This window comes from Leptodactylus fuscus, chromosome 1 (genome assembly GCF_031893055.1).
Source record: "Leptodactylus fuscus isolate aLepFus1 chromosome 1, aLepFus1.hap2, whole genome shotgun sequence".
NCBI classification, from domain to species: domain Eukaryota; kingdom Metazoa; phylum Chordata; class Amphibia; order Anura; family Leptodactylidae; genus Leptodactylus; species Leptodactylus fuscus.
In genome coordinates, this window is record NC_134265.1 from 158,278,799 (window position 1) to 158,304,806 (window position 26,008).

At 42.0% G+C, this 26,008-nt stretch overlaps 1 protein-coding gene across 1 annotated transcript in view; it reads left to right on the forward strand.

Annotated features, from left to right (window-relative positions):
- The window catches only part of JAK2 (Janus kinase 2), a 169,619-nt gene that overhangs the window by 36,369 nt on the left and 107,242 nt on the right, over window positions 1-26,008 (forward strand). The window contains exon 2 of the mRNA XM_075278862.1: window positions 10,609-10,850. Coding sequence (XP_075134963.1) covers window positions 10,631-10,850 — 220 coding nt within the window. The 5' untranslated portion in view covers window positions 10,609-10,630. The remainder of the gene's footprint in view (window positions 1-10,608; window positions 10,851-26,008) is intronic.

The window sequence follows — 26,008 nt, forward strand, 5'->3', positions numbered from 1 at the left end:
GGAATGCTGTTTCTTTTTGGACGCCATGCATAACGCCGTTTTTTATAACCAAACAACTCAATTTTTGTTTCCAAAATGAAGCTGCCTTGTCCAAATGTGCTTTTTCATACCTCAGGCAACTCTATTTGTGGCGTACGTGCAGAAACGGCTTCTTTCTCATCACTCTCCCATACAGCTTCTATTTGTGCAAAGTGCGCTGTATAGTTGACCGATGCACAGTGACACCATCTGCAGCAAGATGATGCTGCAGCTCTTTGGAGGTGGTCTGTGGATTGTCCTTGACTGTTCTCACCATTCTTCTTCTCTGCCTTTCTGATATTTCTCTTGGCCTGCCACTTCTGGGCTTAACAAGAACTGTCCCTGTGGTCTTCCATTTCCTTACTATGTTCCTCACAGTGGAAACTGACAGGTTAAATCTCTGAGACAACGTTTTGTATCCTTCCCCTGAACAACTATGTTGAACAATCTTTGTTTTCAGATCATTTGAGAGTTGTTTTGAGTAGCCCATGATGCCACTCTTCAGAGGAGATTCAAATAGGAGATCAACTTGCAATTGGCCACCTTAAATACCTTTTCTTATGATTGGATACATCTGGCTATGAAGTTCAAAGCTCACTGAGGTTACAAAACCAATTTTGTGCTTCAGTAAGTCAGTAAAAAGTAGTTAGGGGAATTCAAATCAATAAAATGATAAGGGTGCCCATACTTTTGCACCGGTCAAATTTTGGTTTAATGCATATTGCACATTTTCTGTTAGTACAATAAACCTCATTTCAATCCTGAAATATTACTGTGTCCATCAGTTATTAGATATATCAAACTGAAATGGCTGTTGCAAACACCAAAATATTTAGAACAAAAAATGATTAAGATTAATAGGGGTGCCCAAACTTTTTCATAGGACTGTATATATAATTAAATTTTAATGTTCATGCATATATCATTGGTGAATTTATTGTTTGTGTGTGTGTCATCAATCTTTTACATTGGTATGTGTGTATAGGAGTGAGGCTATCACCTTCCTGCAGTTATAAGACTATATATCTTGCAGGGGAGGTTTATGGCTTTACGATTAGTTGTACTTAGGGAAAACCAGACATATGAGAGGGGTGGTTATGACCAGTCAGTGACCTCTGGACACTGTGGAACCCAAGTCTGCTGGATGGAGATAGAACAGTTAAAGGGGTATTCCCATGGACATAATTATTTTTTAATTTGTAGATAATTAAAAGTTAAACATTTTTGCAAATATAAGTAAATATTTTTCAGAGTTTTAAAGATTTTCTAAATATCTTGTGGTCACAGTCTGTTGTCTTGATCGGTTGCCAGTGGATACTACCATGACTGCAGGAACTTTCTAAGGTCAGAAAATCAGCCATAATTTCTTTATTGTGGCCGGGATATCTTCTGATACATGTAGTGTCCCTGTCTGATAACCCAGCTACAATAAGAAAATCATAGCTGGGTTCCTGACAAGTCCCAGACCATAGAAAGTTTCTGTATTAGTGGTCGTAACCATTGGCAACAGACTGTCACCACTGAAAGTTAGAGAAAATCTTTAAAACTTTGCAGAGTTTTTAATTACTTATATTTGCAAAAATGTTTAACTTTTAATTATCTACAAATATAGACATGATTATGTACATGGGAATACCCCTTTAATCTCCCAGCTTTCCAAGATGCAGAAGAAAAATATAAGAAACTGAAACAGGATCATAAAAAGGACCTATAAAAAATGTTTTCCTATACTGTGAATGCCATATCAGGAAAAAAAATATCAAGATCCCCTCTCCCCATTGTAAGTAAACATGCGTTTGAGGCTGACTGCTATCTTTTGTTTATGGCTAGCATTAGAGCTTCTGCCTAGATAGAATAGACCAAGGCCAAAGATATAAGGGAACATTTATGTTGAGATTGTCACTTTACCTCTGCCATTCAGGTCTTCATGAATGCTTTAAAAATGAATAATTAAATAAAATAAAATAGATTGGTGGTGTTATAAAAAGTAAAAATCTGTGCAAGTTAATATTTCTCTGCTTTATCATCCTGGAATCATATGGCAGCTTTCCAGTTAACAAATAACAAACATTGCCATAGTAAAACGCTAAATTAAGTACTGATAAGAGAACTGACTATTTTGATCATTGCCATAAGAAAGAAAAGGACCTTTAGCCTGAGACCAACTCTAGCCACAACAAAGGTAGGGTTGTGGCCAAAAGCTTTGAGACTGACACTAATTTAGATTTTTGCTGCTCCTGTGTTTTTAGATTTTTAATTATTTTTTTTTAGTCCGATGTTTCTATGGTATGCTAAACTACAATTATAAGAGATATTAAATCACAAATAGAATGTAATTTCTTTATCCTTGGGTTGTAATCTTGATGTGTATGTATATCTTCTGCTGTATTACATTGTGTTCTCACATGAGGTCGTAAGTGGCCCACTATGACTAACAGTTGTTGCTCTGAACTTAGCTCACCCACCCAAGGCCAGGACAGTTGGACTTCCAACTCCTAGAATGTAGTGATATCACAGTCAAGAAATACCTTCTACTCACACAAGCACATTGCCAATAGCATTTACTGAGGTTAATGGGATTCTATGTGAGCAGCCACAGTAAAATGGCCGAATAGACATGCTCAGTCAGCTCTGCCAAAATCCTGATGGCAGAGCCGACTGAGCATGCACCAGATTTCCATCCCGAACGCAGGCTCGGCCCAACTATGACGATACAGAGGATGCGGCGGAGAGACGCAGCTGAAGAAGATGGAGGTGTCGCTGGAGAGTCTTTAGGCAGCACAGGGGATGCCCCTTGTGCTGTCTGGAGACTCATTTGCATACTGGGAAAAACTGGAATATCAACGGAACGGCGGCGTGGAACAGAATTATAAAAGTAGGGGACGGATGGCCTTTCTTAAGGCTATTCCAACATGGTATTACCTCAAAAAGGGATTCTAATGATAGAATCCCTTTAACATCAGTTGCTCATCAGCCACGATCAACTTCAACAGTATACATGACAAGAACAGAACACTTCTTGTAGCATGAGAGCAACGTATATAAGGATCTCTGTCCCCCCACCCCTTTCAATCCTATTCATTCCATACTTAACAGGTAGTCTCTTTAGGCTGACACGTTTTAGACAAACTTTGGTCTGGTAATTTCCAAAGGAAATAGATATTCTTGCCTTCATGTGTTTATTGCTGTAGTTTTCCATGCACTACTAAGCAAATACGAGTATTTTTCCATGTGTAAGAAATTCTCTTTGTACCAAATGATTGCCAAGCTATGAAAGTAGCCTTGCCTCATAGCGGTTCCTGACTGAGTTTGGCAGGGATGCCTACACTGATGTGTACTGCTTGCTCTTGGCCTGTACAGTATTCTTTTCATATTTATGACCAATAAGTGACTTTAATAACAGTGTCATTTTTATAATTTTTACTGAGCGGACCACAGGCATTTGGTTTGTATGTAAAAGGGTTTATACGGTTCCAGTTTATCCTCACATCTGCAGTCAAACTGTTGCAGCAAATATGTAGCAAATGGTATTTTTCGAACACCTAAATAAATAACTACAGACATTAGAAATTTTTAATGTATATTCCTTGCTTCTAGGGTTGAATATCTCCGTATGTAAAGGCAAGAGAATCCATAGTATGCTAGTTGCAGAGAACTCCATGTGCTTTTGTATTGCCACCTTCATAAGGCCATGTATATAAGGCTTTAGGCCAAATTTCGATATTCCCTAAGGGGAGTTCTCTTGGGGACCCCCTGAATGGAATACTGAACGCATCGATAAGCGGTGAGCTTATGAAAGCACATGGACCCTATAGACTATAATGGGGGTTGCGTGTTTTCTGCGCAGTATCTGCACGAGTCATGCGGAGAGGAAAGTAGTTCACGAATTCAATTCACTATTTGCTACACACATTATTACAAATTGTACTTTCCTTTTGCCTTGTACGGTACCATCATTTGTGACGTGATCTCTAATGTACAAACAAATTGACAACTGGGTGTTTCCATCTCTATGTATGATTGTGTAAAAACCACTCCCCTCCTCTGGAGATTGAGAAGAGGATCCTCAGAATACATAATAATAATAAATAATAAATTTTATTTATATAGCGCCAACATATTCCGCAGCGCTGTACAATTTGTAGGTTCAAATACAGACAGAAGGATACATTACAAAGAAAGTTATTTCACACAATAGGACTGAGGGCCCTGCTCACAATAGCTTACAATCTATGAGGTAGGGGGGTGACGCAAGAGGTAGCAGGGGTGGCATTTCTTATGCAGAGGTCAGACACTTTTGTAATAGAGGTTACTGTCATTACACAAACATAAAACTTTATGAGCCGTCAACAGTCGTGTCCTTTAACTTGTGGATGGAGCTTGGACCTATAAAGTTAGCATGAGATGACATATCATGTGGGGAAATGTGGGAGCGGGGACAGAGGAGGGTTAAGGGTTTACGTTAGAAATTGTGATAGTCCTGTCTGAAAAGATGCGTCTTTAGTTTGCGTTTGAAACTGTAGAAATTGGGAGTTAATCTGATTGTCCGGGGTAGAGCATTCCAGAGAAGTGATGCAGCTCGGGAGAAGTCTTGTATACGAGCGTGGGAGGTTCTGATAATAGAGGATGTAAGTGTAAGTTGAGTGAACGGAGAACACGGGTTGGGCGGTAGACAGAGATAAGGGAGGAAATGTATGGAGGTGCGGCATTATGGAGAGCCTTGTGGATGAGAGTGATAACTTTATATTTTATTCTATAATGAATAGGCAGCCAATGTAACGACTGGCACAGACCCGAGGCATCGCTGTAGCGTCTAGCCTGATAGATGAGCCTGGCCGCTGCATTCAGAATAGATTGTAGAGGGGAGAGTTTAGTGAGGGGAAGACCGATTAGTAAGGAGTTACAGTAGTCAAGGCGAGAATGAATCAGAGAGACAATAAGTGTCTTTAGTGGATCTCTGGTAAGGAAAGGGCGTATTCTGGAGATATTTTTGAGGTGGAGGTGACATGAACGTGCGAGTGATTCAATATGAGGGGTGAAGGAAAGGTCTGCGTCAAACATGACTCCGAGGCAGCGGGCCTGCTGCCTAGGAGTTATAGTAAGGCCTGAGACTACAATGGATATATCAGGGACACATCTGTTAGATGGTGTAAACAGTAGTAGTTCAGTCTTGGAGAGATTTAGTTTCAGATAGAGCGAGGACATGATATTTGAGATAGCAGAGAGACAGTTGCTGGTGTTCTGTATGAGTGCAGGGGTGATGTCATGGGAAGATGTGTATAATTGGGTGTCATCAGCATAAAGATGGTACCTAAAGCCAAATCTGGCGATCGTTTGTCCAATGGGGGCTGTGTATAGAGAAAAGAGCAGGGGGCCTAGGACCGAGCCCTGAGGAACCCCAACAGCAAGGGAAAGAGGGAAGGAAACGGAGCCCGCAAATGATACACTGAAAGTGCGGTCTGAGAGATAAGAGGAGAACCAGGAGAGCGAAGTGTCATTGAGGCCAACTGAGCGGAGCATAGTGAGGAGGAGTTGATGGTCAACAGTGTCAAAAGCTGCAGAGAGGTCCAGAAGAATAAGAAGAGCGAAGTCACCATTTGATTTAGCCATTAGGAGATCATTGGAGACTTTTGTGAGAGCTGTTTCAGTAGAGTGCAGAGCGCGGAAACCAGATTGTAAGGGGTCAAGCAGAGAGATAGCGGATTAAATGAGAATAGACCAGGCATTCCAAGAGTTTAGAGATGAAGGGGAGGTTAGAGACGGGTCGATAGTTAGCAGCACAGGATGGGTCCAGGGAGGGTTTTTTCAATAGCGGAGTTATAACAGCATGCTTGAAGGAGGATGGGAAGATTCCAGAAGAGAAAGAGAGGTTTAATATTTTAGTAAGGTAAGTGGTGACAGCAGGCGACAGAGATTGGAGAAGGTGTGAGGGGAAGGGGTCACTACTGCAGGTTGTAGGGCGAGATGAAGAAAGAAGACTTCCTCTTCTGTAACAGGTTCAAAAGATGAGAATGGACAGTCTGAAGTGCGGTTGGTGAGGGGATCAATGCCACCTGGGGCTTGGGCAGTAATTTCCTGACAGATCTTATCAATTTTATCATGGAAATAAGTGGCAAGGTCATCGGCACTAAGGTCTGTGAATGGCGTCTGCACCTTGGGTGTGAGTAAGGAGTGAAAAGTTTCAAAAAGTCTTTTAGGGTTGCTGGAGAGAGGAGATGAGGGCGGTGAAATAGTCTTGTTTGGCGTGGTAAAGGGCAGAACTATATGTTTTAAGCATAAATTTGAAGTGGAGGAAATCTGCAGGTGAACGTGATTTTCTCCAGAGACGTTCGGCACACCTAGAGCATCGCTGGGACTTTACGAGTGGAGGGGGGAGCCACCGCATCCAATGCCTTTTTATGGTTTTCATTATAGTGACTGGTGGCCAGATTGGGACAGGAGATTGAGGAGATGGGGGACAGAGAGGACTGTAGAGTATTTGAGAGGTGCTGGGTGTCGATAGCACGCAAGTTCCTATATGTGTGATGGGTGGGGCTCTCTTGTGAAGGGGAGAGAGCACTGATGGTGAGAGACAGAAGATTATGATCAGAGAGGCAGAGCAGAGTTAGTAAGTTTAGAAACTGTGAGGAGTCGATGGAAGACAAGATCAATCGTGTTTCCACCTACATGTGTGGCAGAGGAAGAACATTGTGAAAGACCAAGAGAAGTGGTTAATGAGAGAAACTGTGAGGCAGCTGGGGAGTGAGGGGTGTCAATAGGGATGTTAAAGTCACCCATGATGAGGGTAGGAATGTCACTGGATAAAAAGTGGGGAAGCCAAGAAGCAAAGCGGTCCAAAAATTGGTAGGGTGAGTGTGCCAGGTGGACGATAGATCACGGCAACATGTAAGGAGAGTGGGCGGAAAAGTCTGATAGCATGGACTTCAAATGAGGAGAATGTGAGTGAGGGTACTGGTGGAATGGCCTGAAAAATGCGCTCTGGTGACAGAAATAAGCCTACCCCACCACCCTGCTTGTTGTCAGGAAAAATGCTTTTGCTTTTTTTTTCTGTTTTGCAGAGTGAAAATATTTAGTAAAACAGATATATGAAAAGAGAAGACTGGTCCTCTTTTTAAGGTGTTTTCCATGGTTTAGAGATTCATGACTTGTCCTTTAGACTATTAGATATTGATGACTACTACACTACTAGAACATTGGGGTCTCACATTCAACAACCCACCAATCAGATGATATGGGAAGCTGCAGCTGCCAGCACTGTACACTGCATAGTGGATGTTCTTTATTACCACAGATGAGCTCCTGTTCAATTGAATGGGAGTGTATAGAGCGGTCAGCTTCCAGCTCCTTACATTGCACCTCATCACATGTACAGTGGCATGCAAAAATGTGGATACCCCTGGTCAGAATGACTGCTATTATGAGCAGTTAAGCAAGTTGAAGATGAAATGATCTTTAAAAGGCATAAACTTAAGGGCTCGTTCACACGTGAACAAAGGGGCGGATTTTGACAGCGGATTTCGCTTTAAAATCCGCCCCTTTACAATGGTGGTCTATGCAGACCGCCGGGCTTCTTTTTACCATTAGCGGCGGGCTGCTGCTAGCGGAGAAAAGAAGCGACATGTCCTTTCTTCAGGCGGAAGCACCCCCTGCGACTGTTTCGGGGGATGCCGGTGTTGTTAATGGGCAGCCCGGGGTCTGATCAGTGATCCCGGGTCTGCCCCATGCCGTCCCCTCTACGTACCTGGTTAAGCCTGCCAAAAAGGAAGCTATCAGCCCCTTGCGTGTGCACGGGGCTGAGAGCTTCCTGTACACTGCAATACATGTGTAACACGTGTATTGCAGCGTACATCTAGTGAAGCAGAGATCAGCAGATCACTGCTTCAATCCCCCATGGGGACAGAAAAGAAAAGTTATAAAAAAGTAAAAATAAAAAAGTTTAAGTTTAAAATAAATTAGAAAAAAATAAAGCCCCAAAAATCCCATTTTCCCATAAAAAAATAAGAAAAATAGAAAAAAAACATTACGTATTTGGTATCACTGCATCCGTAATAACCTGAACAATAAAATTAAAACATTATTTAACCTGAACGGCAAACATCATTAAAAAAAAACAAAAAAAAAAAAAAACGTAGAAAACCTTACAAAATAATGATTATTCACCACCTTTCCCTTACAAAATGTTCAATAAAAAGTAATCAATCCCGCAAAAAAATAAGCCCTCATCCAGCTCTGTCAACAGAAAATTAAAACTCTTATGCCTTTCTGAAGATGGCGATGCAAAAATAATAGATTTTTTTTCCCTAAATTGAATTTTATTCCGCAGAAATAGCAACGCATTAAAAAATGAGTTATCGCCGTAACCGTACCGACCCGCAGAATAAAGGTAACATATTACTTATGCTGTACTCTGCACGGGAAAAAAAAAATGCTAAAAAGCAATGCCAGAATTGACGTTTCCTTTTACATCCCACCCAGAAAGAGTTAATAAAATGTAGTCAATAAGTTACAGGCACCCCAAAATGGTGGCATTGAGAAGCACATCTAATACCGCAAACACCAAGCCCTCATATGGCCACATTGCCAGAAAATAAAAATAAAAATCTAGCTTGTACAATGTGAAGACAAAAACCCAAAAGTCGCCAAATCATTAGGACATAAGTGGCTGCGACTAGAGGGAAATGTATAAGCTGTGCGAGCGTTTTCAGGGGACACCCCATAATTAGAGCTTATGAGAGAGAATACACCAGCGCTGATCCCCCAGAATGCCCCTCTTCCTCGTCCGTGTCATAGGAGCTAGTGGGAAAATAGAATGGGATTTGCTGTACCCAATTTACTCCGCACAGCTTACATATTCACTTCAGGATTACTAATGCTTACTACATCACTTGATATATTCTTTAAGGGGTGCGGTTTTCAAAACGGGGTCACTTTCTAGAGGTTTCTACTGTTTTGATACCTCAAGGGCTTTGTAAATGCGACATGGTTCCTGAAACTGATCACAGCCAGATCTGCCCTCTAAAAGCTCTTTGGCGTGCCTTCCCTTCTGCGTCTCGCTGTGCGTCCATATATTAGTTTACACCCACAAGTGGGGTACTATGGTAGTCGGGAGAACTTGCATAACAAATTGTGGGATGCGTTTTCTCCTTTAACCCCTTGTGAATGTGCAAATTCTAGGGAACACGGGAAGAATATGAAAATCTGTCTCCCAAGATATATACAGGGAGACAGTGCCTCTGTTTTGCTGCCCTCTATAGCAAGCACCCTGAACATCATGCGTTATCCCCATAACAAATTTTAAGGCTAAACGAAAATATTAGTAAAATAAAATCAAATCTGAAAATTTCACCTCCATTTTGTCTTAATTCCTGTTAAGCACTTATAGGGTTGAAATACTTGGTATATGTTGTTTTGGCTTATTGAAGGGGTGCCGTTTTGAAAATGGGGCGATTTATGGGGGTTTCTAATACAAGGGTCTTTCAAAACCCCTTCACAACTGGATTCGTCTCTTAAAAAGTGGGTTTTGGAAATTTCTTGAAAATTTTGAATATTGTTGTTTCACTTGTAAACCTTATAATGTCCGTTAAAAAATAAAAGGGTGACTAAGGTTTGATGCCGACATAAAGGAGAGATCTGGGACATGAGATTTATGATATAATTTTGGCGGTCTGACTATCTGTATGCAATGCACATCATTTCAAACTTTATAAAATGCATATTTTTCAAAATTTCCACCAAATTTCCTATTTTTTCATAATTAAACACAAAACATATCAACCAAAATTTACTACTAACATGAAGTACAATGTGTTACGAAAAAACAATCTCAGAATCACTTGAGTAAGTTAAAGCGTTCCAAAGTTATTGCCACATAAAGTGACACATGTCAGTTTTGAAAAATCGAGCTTGGTCAGGAAGTCAAAAAGTGCCATCGACAGGAAGGGGTTAAGGACGCTGAGACAAATCTGTTAGTGTAGGGGCTAAATAAATGATCATGTTCTAAAACCAACTGATCTTGGATTACACAGTCTTAAAGAGAATCTGTCACCAAGTAGAAAATGCTAAATAACATACATTATTTGATTTTTACTGTGCCGCTTAATAATTTGGTGTTTTTTCTTCTTATAACCTGTTCACCCAATCATAAGATATGGCTCCTGGAAGATTATATATAAACTATAGCCCTGATTCTCTGTGTGGGAACCTTTTATATTTCCTTATTGAAAGACATAAGGTTAACACCCTTAAGAATCAGAGCTATAACCGTCCAGGTGCACATAGATAATGAGGTGTATGTACACCAATTTTGTAGTGCAAATTTATGGCAGAATTCTGGTGCATATTTCTTTATCTGCCCCAGTGTGGTGTAGTGGCTGTGGCTGGTACTTGCAGACTTCGATCTAGTTAAAAGTAAAGCATCTATTAATGGTGGCTGCAGGGTGGGCCCCAAAGAATCAGTGCGCTTAGGGCAGCCACCCCCTCTGCCACTCACCTCTCTAGCTATGCCACTGCTGTCTGTGTAATAAATAACTTGGAGTACCAACAAATCTTTCTCCAAAAAATGCGTTAATTCTTGATGTTCTTCTCTTCTAGATAACACGTGTGGAATGATGTAATGGCTTGCCTCACAATGACTGAAATGAGCATAACCACAGTTCCAACTGTAGACCCAAGTAGAGATACCCAGCCGAGTTTAAGTTCCCCAAAACCTAGTGAGCCAGGATTTCACATCTGCCTGTACCATGCTGTGTCCACTGGTGAAAAGGATTACCTTGCATTACCCCCAGGAGAGTATGTTGCAGAAGAGATCTGCATCACTGCTGCGAAAGCTTGTGGTAAGTGTGTATCTTCTTTTTTGTAATTTATTTTTTTATTTTTCCCTTTCGGGCAAGCCTATGTTTTTTATATGCATACTTCTGCTGTTTGTGTTAAAAATCTGGACAGTTTTCTCTTGATCTGCTGCATATCCATATGATAGAAGAGCTGTTGCCCTACTGAATATGTTTTAATCCTCAATTCCTTTGACAATCCCTTGGAAAAAATGTGCATAATCATTTTAGAAACTTGTGTGGCACATGCCTGAAACCGATCAATGGTCATTGTTATTTGTAGTATAGAAATTGCTAACTAGAAATGTACATTTTTTTTTTCCTCCAGTTTATGAAATTTGATAGCTGAAGAGCTATCGGTGCCGTTACAGTAGCTCTTCAGTGCCAGAAGGGTGTTTCTGACAGTCTGTGAGGAACGCCCCTTCTGACAGTAGAGTTCATAGCGCTGTACTGTCAGAGGGGGTGTTCCTTACCACCCAGCCATGACACTGAGCGGTGAGCAACGCCTCCCTCCCCTCCTGACAGTACTTGCACATAGACTAGTACTAGGGGGCCGTTCTTCACTGCTCAGTATCATCGCTGGGCCGTAAGCAATACCCTATCACAGTACAGCGCTATAGACCGTACTGTGAGGAGAGGTGTTCCTCACAGACTGTCAGAAACTCCCTTCTGACAGTGAAGAGCTACGGTAACGGCACCGATAGCTTTTTAGCGGGGGCACATAACAGGAAAGCCAATTGTGCACTGAATTCAGCACACTGTCGGCTTTCTAGCGGTGTATTACACTGTATATGCCTGAGGACATGAAAGTTCCTCTTTAACCCTAAAATTAACACATTCACAAAGAGGTTAAAGGAGAAATTGCATCTCACAAATTGTTACACAGTTTCTCCCGAACACAGAAATACTGCACATGTGGGTGTAAACTGATGTGAGGGCAAACGGCAGCGCGGGGGAGGGAAGGAGCGTCGCTGGACGTTTTACAAGCAGATTTTCCTGGATTAGTTTTCAGGTGCCATATCTCATTTGCAGAGCCACTAGAATACCAGTACAATGGAAACCCCCCAATAGTCACTGAACAGTAACATATAAACTACCCTGCATTCTTTATAGAGTCAACAACCACTCAGTCTGCACACTTGGTTGATTGTGTGTGTTTTAAGTCTTAGTTTACATGTCAAAAATTTACAGTAGCTATGACCTAGGGGATCTGTGGCAGAAACCCAAGGCGGACACTTGGATTTCTGGCACAGAAATGTTTGTTTTGCACAAATATGAGCTCCATTGTTTTCCATTGGGGCTAACTCTCAGCTTTTGCATGCAAAATCAGTAAGAATAATAACAGCATTTGGATTTTTCTCACTGCATGTGAGTGGAGCTGTAGAGAATACCTTTACTTGCATAGACAGTGGATTGAGTGCAGATTTGAAGCGGATTTCGGCACAGATGTGTAAACTTAGTTCAAAGGTTGACATTTTAGAAGAAACCCTGATTACTTTATTACACATATGTATGAATAATCAATGTTTAATTTTTTTATTTATTTATTTTACCGCAGATGTGCTTCAGGCTAAGTTCACATCTGTGTTGAAGTCTCTGTTGGAGAATTCGCTGTAGAAACCGCACAGAGGACTTTTCTCTCCACCGGTTTCTGGATCAAAAAGATGGAAACTTGATGGAAACTTGATGGACACCCCGTGGGCCTCATTATAGTCTATCGGGTCTGCGGGTAACTGCTGTTTTAGCAGATGGTCTCTCTCTTGTTCAGCTCCCCTGGTGGACAAGAACAACTAAGAGCCCAGCGCAAGTGTGAACCTAGCCATAGCATGTATTTTCCTTTTTGCAAATCTTTCTTACTTTAGGGAAAGGATTTAATATGCATTTATTTTGTGTTCTTTGCTTCAACAGTCCTTGCATGGGACTTGTTGGTTGTATGCAATGCTGTATGTGCTGTTGTTGCATGTTTGGTTAAACCTCACACCCCTTCTCCTTTAAATATCTATATAATATATACTGTGATTCCACTTTTATATGTGTTCTTTTCCTCCACTGCTTTAATTGACTTGCTTCTGACTAACAGAGATCAAGTCAAAGATCAGCTGGCACTGTAGCATACTACATGATCAAGAGTACACGACTCTAGGCTTGGTATGCAGCCTTGAAAACATAGTGTGTAGAAGCCAAATTCTTGTTTAATCTCATTTGAAATGGCTAAACTACTCATTTTAATTTCTTATATTAAATTTACCACATGTAAAGGTACATTGACACTATAGTGTTGTTGGCATATACATCAGAGATAATCCTGGCATACCCTTCAGACATATCTGTCCGTCCCCATTCATACAGTGGAGTTCTTTTAACTTCTGTCAGCTCAGAGTTGAGTACATTGGTATAACTTTTTACTTTTGCTGTATAGAATAGTGTATACAGCTAGAATATTCTAGATACAGAAGATGTAAAAACAGCGGAAAAAAGAAGCGATTTGCCCTACCTTGCCGTGGATTCCGCGGCTGAATCAGCTGTGCATGGCTCCAGCCCATTCGGAGCGGCCCATTCCAGCCTAAACTGGAGCGAAATGTCATGACGGGATGCCAGTGCACTGCATAGGCATACCATCGCGGCAGCCGCGACGGAATGTGTACACACGGAACTCCGTGTGAACTAGCTCTACAGTCATGGCCAAAAGTTTTGAGAATGACACAAATATTATATTTTCACATGATCTGCTGCCCTCTGGTTTTTATGTGTGTTCGTCAGATGTTTTTATCACATACAGAAATATAATTGCAATCATATTATGAGTAACAAAAGCTTATATTGCAGCAAGTCAATATTTGCAGTGTTGACCCTTCTTCTTCAGGACCTCTGCAATTCTCCCTGGCATGCTCTCAATCACCTTCTGGACCAAATCCTGACTGATAGCCGTCCATTCTTGCACAAGCAATGCTTGCATTTTGTCAGAATTTGTAGGTTTTTGTTTGTCCACCCGTCTCTTGATGATTGACCACAAGTTCTCAATGGGATTAAGATCTGGGGAGTTTCCTGGCCATGGACCCAAAATCTCTATGTTTTGTTCCCTGAGCCATTTAGTTATCACCTTTGCTTTATGGCAAGGTGCTCCATCATGCTGGAAAAGGCATTGTTGATCGCCAAACTGCTCTTGGACGGTTGGGAGAAGTTGATCTTGGAGGACATTCTGGTACCATTCTTTATTCATGGCTGTGTTTTTAGGCAAGACTATGAGAGAGCCGATTCTCTTGGCTGAGAAGCAACCCCACACATGAATGGTTTCAGGATGCTTTACAGTTGGCATGAGACAAGACTGGTGGTAGCGCTCACCTCATCTTCTCCGAATAAGCAGTTTTCCAGATGTCCCAAACAATCGAAAGGGGATTCATCAGAGAAAATGACTTTACCCCAGTCCTCAGCAGTCCACTCCCTGTACCTTTTGCAGAATATCAGTCTGTCCCTGATGTTTTTTCTGAAGAGAAGTGGCTTCTTTGCTGCCCTCCTTGAGACCAGGCCTTGCTCCAAGAGTCTCCGCCTCACAGTGCGTGCAAATGCACTCACATCTGCCGGCTGCCATTCCTGAGCAAACTCTGCACTGCTGGTAGCCCGATCCCGCAGCTGAAACACTTTTAAGAGATGGTCCTGGCGCTTGCTGGACTTTCTTGGGCGCCCAGGAGCCTTTTTGCCAACAATGGAACCTCTCTCCTTGAAGTTCTTGATGATGCGATAGATTGTTGACTGAGGTGCAATCTTTCTAGCTGCGATACTCTTCCCTGTTAGGCCATTTTTGTGCAGTGCAATGATGACTGCACGTGTTTCTTTAGAGATAACCATGGTTAACAGAAGAGAAACAATGATGCCAAGCACCAGCCTCCTTTTAAGGTGTCCAGTGGTGTCATTCTTACTTAATCATGACAGATTGATCTCCAGCCCTGTCCTCATCAACACCCACACCTGTGTTAATGGAGCAATCACTGAAACGATGTTAGCTGGTCCTTTAAAGGCAGGGCTGCAATGATGTTGAAATGTGTTTTGGGGGATAAAGTTCATTTTCTAGGCAAATATTGACTTTGCAAGTAATTGCTGTTAAGCTGATCACTCTTTATAACATTCTGGAGTATATGCAAATTGCCATTAGGAAAACTGAAGCAGTAGACTTTGTAAAAATTAATATTTGTATCATTCTCAAAACTTTTGGCCATGACTGTACAGAGGAAAGTGGAAAGAGTCCCTCTCTCTTGAGCTCTGGCCAATTTGTAAATACATTATAAAATATTACATTACTATTAATTGTTCCATGTATAGTTGCTAGTTCTGTTCTGTTGAATTCAATGGGAGCTGAGCTGCAGTATTCGCACCTAGTTTCCAGCTCCATGCACTATATAGTATACAGATCAGAGGCATTTCCAAACAAATGATCCACGTAGAAGCTGTCTTTGCCCCCAATCAGATTTTTATGGGCTGTCCTAAAGATAGACTATAAATAATTTAACTAAAAATTTTGATAAGGGCATCTGAGGGGTCAAAGTTTTTTCTGTGACCTGGAAGTCATGCCACAGACATAGCTCCTGTGCCTGTGGCATGAGAGCACCATAATATTATATTATTATGTTAAACCAATCAATGCGACATAATAGTATGGCGCAGAGTTGGAAGGTACATGAAAATAATAGGAAACTGTGCTATTTGTGTTATCAAAATTACTAGGAACCTGACTGATTTTAATAAGCCAGTAGATTCACCTGGATCCAATGAAAACCAGACTTGCCACAGTTATCAAGGCCTCTGTTTATAAAAGGAAGCTATGATTAAAATGTGAACAGAACTTTGTTTCACAAATCTCATATTTTTTTTTATTCACTTTTTTTCTTTTTTTTTTTTTGCCTCTGGAAATTTGCTAGTCATTTTGAAAAGATTAATCTACGTTTTGACCTCCTTTTTTGTTTTTGTTCCTTTTTATAAAAAAAAAAAAAAAAAAAGTCTTTTTTTTTTGTTTTACTTTAGCATCTCCAAACTTCAATTTAATTTTTCATAATTTTCTGTGTCATTGGCTTTAGCTTAAAGGGATAGTCCCACATCGCATACTCACCAGTCTTCACTGCTGTAAAATCTTCTTTCTTCCTGGTTTCTTGCATCATTTGGTGGGCGGGGTTTCACATGCAACCTGACGTTTACCTCCGCCTCCAAATTAGCGTGTAGCTCCGCCCATTCATATTGGACTATGAAGTACAGGCGGCAGCAACTCCATTCTGTGTTACATACAGAGACGGCCTGTCTCTGCCATAATGAACACAAGTGAATTAGCTAGCCTGATAACTGGGAGAACAGAAGAAATGAAAGCAGCTACTCTCCCCTATCTGATAGCAGGAAGGTCACGTGGTGTAGACACAGGAATAGCTAGAAACACAGGCTCGCTCCCCTGCACTTATCCCCTCCTCCCTCCCCCCTGAGAGCAGGCAGATACATCACTTGACTCATGAGCAGCTAAGTCAGGGCTGTGGCCACAAAGAATTGAATAAAGTAAGATAGTGGACAAACAAAGCTGTTTTGCTGAAGCAGTGTATTTAGGAAAAGTCTTAGGGTCAGTTCACACGTGAACTGCCCGCGCGGGTTTTGACACCGAGAGAGACGCGGTGAGCCGCATCTCTCTCTTGTCAAAACCCGCCTGCCACGACCATCGCGGTCGCGCCTTTCCCCTCCGCTGTTGGCTCAAATGAATGAGCCGACATAGGAGGGAGCTGCCGGGGGCGGAAGCCGCGCGGCTGAGCCCGCGCGGCTTCCGCCTGAAGAAAGGGCATGTCGTTTCTTTTCTCCGCTAGCGGGAAAAAAAGCCCGGTGGTCTACATACACTCACCGGCCACTTTATTAGGTACACCATGCTAGTAATGGGTTGGACCCCCTTTTGCCTTCAGAACTGCCTCAATTCTTCGTGGCATAGATTCAACAAGGTGCTGGAAGCATTCCTCAGAGATTTTGGTCCATATTGACATGATGGCATCACACATTTGCCGCAGATTTGTCGGCTGCACATCCATGATGCGAATCTCCCGTTCCACCACATCCCAAAGATGCTCTATTGGATTGAGATCTGGTGACTGTGGAGGCCATTGGAGTACAGTGAACTCATTGTCATGTTCAAGAAACCAGTCTGAGATGATTCCAGCTTTATGACATGGCGCATTATCCTGCTGAAAGTAGCCATCAGATGTTGGGTACATTGTGGTCATAAAGGGATGGACATGGTCAGCAACAATACTCAGGTAGGCTTTGGCGTTGCAACGATGCTCAATTGGTACCAAGGGGCCCAAAGAGTGCCAAGAAAATATTCCCCACACCATGACACCACCACCACCAGCCTGAACCGTTCATACAAGGCAGGATGGATCCATGCTTTCATGTTGTTGACGCCAAATTCTGACCCTACCATCCGAATGTCGCAGCAGAAATCGAGACTCATCAGACCAGGCAACGTTTTTCCAATCTTCAATTGTCCAATTTCGATGAGCTTGTGCAAATTGTAGCCTCAGTTTCCTGTTCTTAGCTGAAAGGAGTGGCACCCGGTGTGGTCTTCTGCTGCTGTAGCCCATCTGCCTCAAAGTTCGACGTACTGTGCGTTCATAGATGCTCTTCTGGCTACCTTGGTTGTAACGGGTGGCTATTTGAGTCACTGTTGCCTTTCTATCAGCTCGAACCAGTCTGGCCATTCTCCTCTGACCTCTGGCATCAACAACGCATTTCCACCCACAGAACTGCTGCTCACTGGATGTTTTTTCTTTTTCAGACCATTCTCTGTAAACCCTAGAGATGGTTGTGCGTGAAAATCCCAGTAGATCAGCAGTTTCTGAAATACTCAGACCAGCCCTTCTGGCACCAACAACCATGCCACGTTCAAAGGCACTCAAATCACCTTTCTTCCCCATACTGATGCTCGGTTTGAACTGCAGGAGATTGTCTTGACCATGTCTACATGCCTAAATGCACTGAGTTGCCGCCATGTGATTGGCTGATTAGAAATTAAGTGTTAAAGGGATTCTACCACTAAAACACTTTTTTTTTCTAGTTACCACGTCGGAATAGCCTTTAAAAAGGCTATTCGTCTCTTACCTGTGGAAGTGCTCTCCGCCGCGCCGTTCGTTCAAAATACCGGTTTGAAAAAAAAGTGTTTTAGTGGTAGAATCCCTTTAACGAGCAGTTGGACAGGTGTACCTAATAAAGTGGCCGGTGAGTGTAGACCACCATTGTAAAGGGGTGGATTTTGAAGCGAAATCCGCTGTCAAAATCCGCCCCTTTGCCTACGTGTGAACTAGCCCTTACATCCACATTAACAAGCAGTATAGATAGGATCCTTGTGATGGGACAACCCCTTTAACATAAATACTTCCTAGAGAAAGGTAGCAATAATGGAATTGATTCGTTCTCATGACCATCTCCAGATTTCACTTGAGATATGTCTGCCATTCAAATGTAAATCCAGAAACGCCATTTTAGATACTTTATTATTATTTTTAGATTCCTTAGTTATATATTTGGGTTTTGCCAACCGTCTTTGCTTTTATACTAAACTATTCATTGTATTTTGACTTAGTTTTAGCAAGATCTATAACACGTTCTTCATCTCAAGTTTACCTTGCATATTAGATGTACATATCTATCAAACCCAACTATTTTTGCTGGATCCTCCAAGTTTCCTCCTGCATTTAGATCAAGCTGTTGGATTAACTCATAGGGTAGTGTGGTAGTTTTATTACCCCTCTCTGAGTGTCTGTGTGAATATGGCCCTTTACCCAGAAGTCTAAAACGTGGCAGCTGTTTAGGTTAAGTGTCTAGACCTATACATATGGGGGGAAGGGGGGGGGGTCTGCATTTAGGCAGCCGATCATAATTACCTTTTGACACTAAGTAGCCACGTACATAGTTCTATGAACCCTGGAGGTGGACTATTAGTTTATGGTCATTAACTCACTTGTGGGTGGCTTTGGCCTGTTTACACATTGGAGGAGACTTTTATACCATTATGGTCTTAGTTTAGTACATGTTTCTACAATTTTTTTAATTTTTTTTTACTAAACCATTCAATTCTGTGAAGTTATTTTGTTGGAATGGTTATACCCTCTGTGATACGAGTATCAACAAAGTAGAGATCACTTATTAATGTTAACAAAATAAGGCTTCCTTTGGACTCCCCATCAGCAGTTATATAATGACCTCCTTGGTGCCCCACAATGCCCCACATGTAATATAGTGGCCGCAGCATGTAATGTAATTGCCTGTACACTGACCTCACATAATATGTTGGCCCCCATGCTCATTAAAATGGCCCCAACATTGCTCTCATGTATTATATTGTTCCCCCACATTCATTAAAATGGCCCCACACTCAGTATAATTGCCTCTACATTGGCTCCACACCCAGAGAAGTTTAAGGAGTCAGTGGTGAGTTGCATTTGTTACTCACCACTCTGCTCATATACTTTCTTTCTGCTCCGGGTCGTGCTGTAACATTAGTAGTGGTGGTGGTGAGTAATGAACCTAGCTCACCACTTGCTCCTTAGGGTGCCTGTAACTGCAGTGAGTGAACCACTTAACATGCTTTTAAAGTAAGGATGGCACGTGTGGCCATGTGCCGATGCCCATCAATGGTGTGGACAGTGGTTCTCAGCTGTGGGCATATTCCTGTGGACATCAGTGTGTATCCCCTAGGATACGAATAATGGTGAAGAACCACTGGTATAGGGGATGCAGAGGTAGCATCCAGGCCAACGGGCCCAGTAGGAGGTCAGAGGCCTCTCTACATCATAAGAAGACACCAGTATTATGGATAGCATATGGTATGTGGGTGCCCCATTACAATATTACAATTTTTTATTGGGGTCCTGGAGGTTCAAGTTATGCCTCTGACGATATGTCAGGCGATTAATAACACAGCAGCAGTAAATAGTGAACCAAATGGTGCAAAGCAAAATTGGCGTGCTGCAAATATAAGATTCAAACTGCAGGGCAATTTATTGTGAGGACTGCGCTGGCGATTTTATATATATATATATATATATATATATATATATATATATACCACAAAATTTCACAAATTTTGTGAAAATACCATTTCACAAAATGTAATGATTGTAGCGAATATAATTTCTTGTCTTTTTCCATTACTATGCTCTTCTCTCCTGGATGACGAGTATTACGCAAATTTATACATGTCACGTGACCTTTTTTCAGTCGATTTCGTAGTAGGAGGTATCCATATCTACATATCATCTGCAGGGACTCATACGCATCACATACATTTGACAAAATGGTGTTTTTTTTTTTGTTTTTTTTTAGGCCGCCACTGTGTATAAGTGTGTATGTATGTATATTTCTGCATGTGAATGAGAGTTATCAAAATTTTATCCACTACACTCTACAGAAAGGGCCCTCACAAAGGTATCCAACAATCTCTTGATGGTTAAATCTAAAGGGAACTATTCACCACTGATTCTTCTGGATCTCTCAGCAGCATTTGACACTGTAGATCACAAACTCCTTCTCACTATGCTCCACTGTATTGGTCTCGGGGAAAACGCTCTCTCTTGGTTGTCTTCCTATCTATCTGACCGGTCATTTAGCGCATCATTCTCTGGTTCCATTTCTTCTCCTCTGCCCCTTGCGATTGGGGTTCCTCAGAACTCAGTCCAAGGCCCCTTCTTCTCTCTGTACACAGCCCCAGTTGGCCAAACTATTTGCAGATTTGGCTTTCAATCCCGTAGAATCACCCCTGCACTACTACAGAACAGCAATGACTGTCTCTCTGCTATTTCTAACATTGTCTTCTCTTTTTCTGAAATTGAATATTTCTAAAACTGAACTTCTTGTTCCTTCCATCTTCTAACCGACCTAGCCCTAACCTCTCCATTTCTGTCTGTGGTCTTACTATTACACCGAGGTGGCATGCCCACTGTCTTGGGGTTGTATTTGATTCAGATCTCACCTTTACCCCACATATTTAGACACTTGCACTTTCTTGCCACCTGCATCTTAAAAACATCTCTAGAATTCGCCCTTTTCTTACCATGGAAACATCAAAAACCCTCATTGTTGCTCTGATTCTCTCTCGTCTTCTCTATAAGCAGTTCTTTTCTACTTGGGCTTCCTCTTACTAAACTCTCCCCATTACGATCTGTACTGAATGTAGTCGCCAGACTCCTCTATCTGGCAAACTGGGTACACAGACGCATTTACCTTTTGTCAGTCAATGTATCGGTTGCCCATCCATCACAGAATACAATATAAAAATTATCCCACTGACCCACAAATCCATCCATAGCGCTGCACCCCCCTATATCTCTGCTCTTGTCACTGTCTACCGCCCTAATCGTCCTCTCCGTTCTGCCAATGACCTTAGACTTACATCCTCTGTTATCTGAACCTCCCACTCCCATCTCCAAGACTTTTCTCAAGCTGCACCAGTGCTCTGGAATGCATTACCCCAAACAATCCGATTAATCCCAAACTATAGCAGCTTCAAAACGGCTCTAAAATCACGTGTATAGTCAGGCTTATTACATGACCTGATCACCGTGTAGTGTGTGGAGGTGTAGAACAAGAACTCTTTTTATCCCTCCTCCTCTGTTCCTCAGATCCTGTCCTATCCATCAAGAAGTTCCTGCACTCTTTGCACTTAGTATCTGTTTGTTCACAGATACCGCTGGTGATGGGTTCATACAGCATCAGTTGCATAACCTTTTCTATTAAAAAATGGCTGGACTATTGTAGCCAACAAGCCATCTTTCATGTCCTTGGGCACATGTGGTTTTATATACCGCTAGAAAGCTGACAGTGTGCTGAATTCGGCGCACTGTTGACTTTCCTGTTACGTGCCCCATGGGTAGAGATATTGGTGCCATTACCGATAGCTTTTCACTGTTAGAAGGACGTTTCTGACAGTCTAGCTGTCCATAGCGCTATACTGTCAGAGGGGGTGTTCCTTATCCAGCCATGACGCCTTACCCCACCCCCCACCCACCCCTCACAGTACTCATCCATAGACTACACATTTTCCGCTCAGCACCACAGTTCTATATGCCTGATCAGCTGCTACAAAATCAGGATCACCTCAGGAGGTAGCGGCCTGGCAAACTCCCTACAACAAAGACCAGATCCCTGTATGGGGTTTAAAGGATGAAGGCGAGTGAGTTTGCTGAGATAGCGCCCTTAGAGGTGGCTCCAAGTCAAATTGATTTGGTAGCACAAAGATCTGCTACCCATGTCGAGCTGATTCTGTAATGGAAAAACGTCAAGACAGACTGACATTCTGTAGGAAGTAGAGGGATTGGACTTCAGAGGACTCGGGTAAATTTATTTTCTCTTGTGCCTCTTAATTTATTAGGTGCACCTCTAATCCACAGGGGATCCTTTCTGTCCGTGCACAGGAGTATCAGATCTGTATCCGCTACAAGAATGGGTAGATTTGTGAACAGAACATTGCAGCCTTTTGGCTCTGTTGCAGGAGAATGAACATAAGAAGTATTGGTTCTGGTCATGTTGTCTTTGTGCGGTCAGTGGTATTGCAAACTTTCCACAGTCCACTGCGGCTTAGGCTGCATACCGTACACATTCAGGATGCTTGTGGCCCCAAGGTCCGGAAATTGGCTGTTACGGATTTAATTTGCACATAATTGTTCTTGTTTGCAGACATGCACAAAGTAACGTACTCTGGTCTTGCAGTGATAAATACTGGACTTTGCCGCTCTAAGGTCTTCAGTTGGTATAGTATTAGGAATGGCTCATAAAATAGGGAGAGGGGCAGAGGAAAGATGCAATGTAATGGTTAGATTTGTGCTTGGATAAGTATACATTGCCATTGCATAGCTGATGCTGTAGTCCCTGCTGACTACACAGTGTTTCCATGGTAACTGTAATATGGTGGTTTCTGTATTCCGTTATTGTACTGCTTGGAGCTCGCTCAGACAGTTCAAAAGCTAAATTAGAAAACCCTCCTTACCAGTCTGGTTTAAGTCCACCAATTACTTATTGGTTGGTCAGGGCCTGGATTATGGATATGAGCCTGCTGAGCAAATGCTTATTCCTATATTCTGTGTTAACTAATGTCATCTCTCATTTGTATTGTAGTCTACATGTAAACCTGCTCTTAGGACAGTAATATCATGGTATTCCCTTTTAGTGCTGGAGTGCTATTTGCATGGCAGGACTTCTATGTATAGACCATTTGTCTTACAATTTTCAAAACGTTAGTCCTCCTCCACTCCTTTTTCCATCCTTATGGGTGGCATGTGCTATCTTTCAATTGGTTGGTTAGATGGCTAAGGCTCAGTATAACTCATGTGGCTGTTTAATGTGTTCCTTGTAATAAAAGATTGGGGTAGAGTGTGCACATAAAATAGCAAAATTGAATTTGTCAATGTTTTAAGGTATACCCAACCTTTCAGATAACTTTGCTGGATAATTTGCAACATGCGTAAACAATGGGAGGTGGAATCTGCCTCTGATTTTGGGGCATCATTCCACTGTGTGATTTGGATCAAACAATTTTTGGCTATTAAATGACTCCAGTGCATTTTTAGCAGCACCCTAACCCCCCCTTTACCACTTTGCAGACTCTCTCTAGCTGCGTTCACATTTTCGCCGGATTCTCTGTTGGAGACTCTATCTGAGAAACTGATGAAATTGGCAGAGAGAAGTCCTGCCTGGTGGACCCTTGGGGGACACCAGTATAGTCAATGGGGTCTGCCACTGTCCACGTGTAACCGCTTTTTTTTAGCGGTCCCAATTTCAGTCTTTTGCGTCCCACGGCAGTCCTGATTGATGCAGTGCACAATGCTAGTGTGAACATAACATTAAATAGTGTGTAAAGACTAGCTGCCATAATTTCTCCCATGTGCCCAACATGGAGGGGTGGGAAATGCTAACAAGGAACAGCACTCACTGGCACTGATGGCGAAATAGAAGAAAACTTGTTAAAGGGATCCTATCTTTTAAACACATTTTTTCTCCCTAACATGTCGGAATAGCCTTAAGAAAGGCTATTAGTCTTCTACCTTTCCTTGTCTTCTCCGTGCCGCCGTTCACCTGCAATCCTGGTTTTTCTCAGTATGTAACTGAGCTAAGGATAATGGAAGGGGTGTCCATGATACTGTTTGTTATTACTGTCCGTTTTTTTTTTCTGCGCATGATCTGAAAGCAGAAACAAAAAAAGGCAAAAAAAACGGACAGTATAAAAACGGACACTATCGGACATTACAGAGACTTACTGATGCTAATGTGTCTGTTTTCTTTAACTTATCCATTAAATGACAAAAATCTGACATCAGTTAGTTTTCGTTAATGACTTATGTTTTTGTGGGTTTTTTTGTTTTGTTTTTTGTTTTGTTTTTTTTTTTTATATAAAACTGACATTATCAGAACAAACATCCAACAGTAGTGTGAACCCAGCCTTACTTTACTTGCTTACGCTAGGTTCACACCTGCGTTCTGGTCTCTGTTCTGTGCTTTCCGTCTTCTACATGCAAGAAGACGGAAAGCACAGACCGGGAGCGGCGGTGAGCGTTTTATGCTGTTTTTTAAATCCAGACACAGAGAACTGCACGTCCGACTCTGTGTCTGGATTAAAAAACCCGGTTTCGCGGCGGAGAGCGTAAAACGCTCACGGCCGGACATCTTTCTCACCCATTCAAATGAATGGGTATGAAAGAGTCCTGCAGGTTTCCGTATCCTGCTCTGTTTTTTGCAGGAAACGGAAACCTGCATAACGGAGTGCCGGGCGCAGATGTGAACGAACCCTAAAAGGTACTGAGCTGAGAGGGGATAAATCTGTGGAGTGTTGCTTTAAGAAGCTTCTCCCTAAACTCTACTACATTTCTTTTTTTTTTTCTTTTTTTTTTTTGAGAAACCTGCATCGTTTGATTTAATTTATCTATTTTAAAAAATAATTTCTTGGTAAATTTTTGAACAAAAAAGCAAGTCTAGACAGGAAGATCCAATTGTGCAACATTGCGTTCTGGTTTCCATCTATTGACCATAAATAACCATGTAACTTCTCGCTGTAAAGGCAGAGAACATTAGGTTTCACCACAGAACCGGTTTGCTTTGATGCATCTGCCTAATATGAATGAGTTAATTGAATCAGATTTTGGAGGCAAAGTATCTGCCCTGCCTTCTCCACCCTTATAAAATGAGGAAATAACTGATGTTATCTAAAAGAACAACAGCATTTATATCTGGATTTATGACCTTATTTTCAGTATAGTTCAATGGAGAAATTTCATGTTTGCACAATTTGTACAGTATATTTATTACAGGGAAAAATCTGTCATGCTACCAAACACTCACTGTTTAGTGGTGTTTTTTTTTTTTTTTTTTTTTTGCAATGTTTTTCTTAGTAGTGTGACCTCTATCAAGTATTGGTGGTTTTATGTAAGCTAAATTGTACTAGCATTCTGGTGTAAATGGGGTTGTCTGGTCCCATCTCAATTTTTTAATTCTGATTACCCCTGGACCGTGCATAGATCAGCTGTTTTAGTATCATCTGGCCAGTTGAAAAATGTAGTATTGCTCTCAATAAGCGTGTGCAATCTGTGATGAAGAGATCTTAGTCGTCCCAGTGTGGGCCTGCCGGATGCAATTATATTAATGCTCTGCGGTATTGCTCCTTCTTTTTGATTGGCGCTACCATGTGGACAACAAGCAATGGGTCTCAATTGAGGCTGATCTGCTCTCAACCCCCCCCCTTTACTCGTTACTATGGATTCAAGTTCACTTCTGTCAGAGATTCACTGGGCACTCTTTCCTCTTTTCACATTTTCTTAAAACCTGGGATCTGGTGTGCTCCAGCAGGAGGATGCCTAGAGTGCCTGGTCCCTTAAGTCCCCTCTTTGGTAAGTCCATGTTTCCACCGGGTTGCTCTGTGGACAGATTCCTTTTGTTGGCGCAGGGGCGACTATGTCCGGCTTCGACAGGTTGCCAGGAACTCACCTCTTCCTACCACATTTAGTGGGAATGTGACGCTCTTAGGCCTGTTTGGGACGCTGTGTTCGCCCTGTATACCAAGGTGTGTGGCTGCACCGGCACAGCGATTCCCCAACTGGCCCTTCTTTCAGTTATTCCTGGCAGGATCTCTGTGTTGAAGAAGGCTCTCCCACGACACTTTCCCA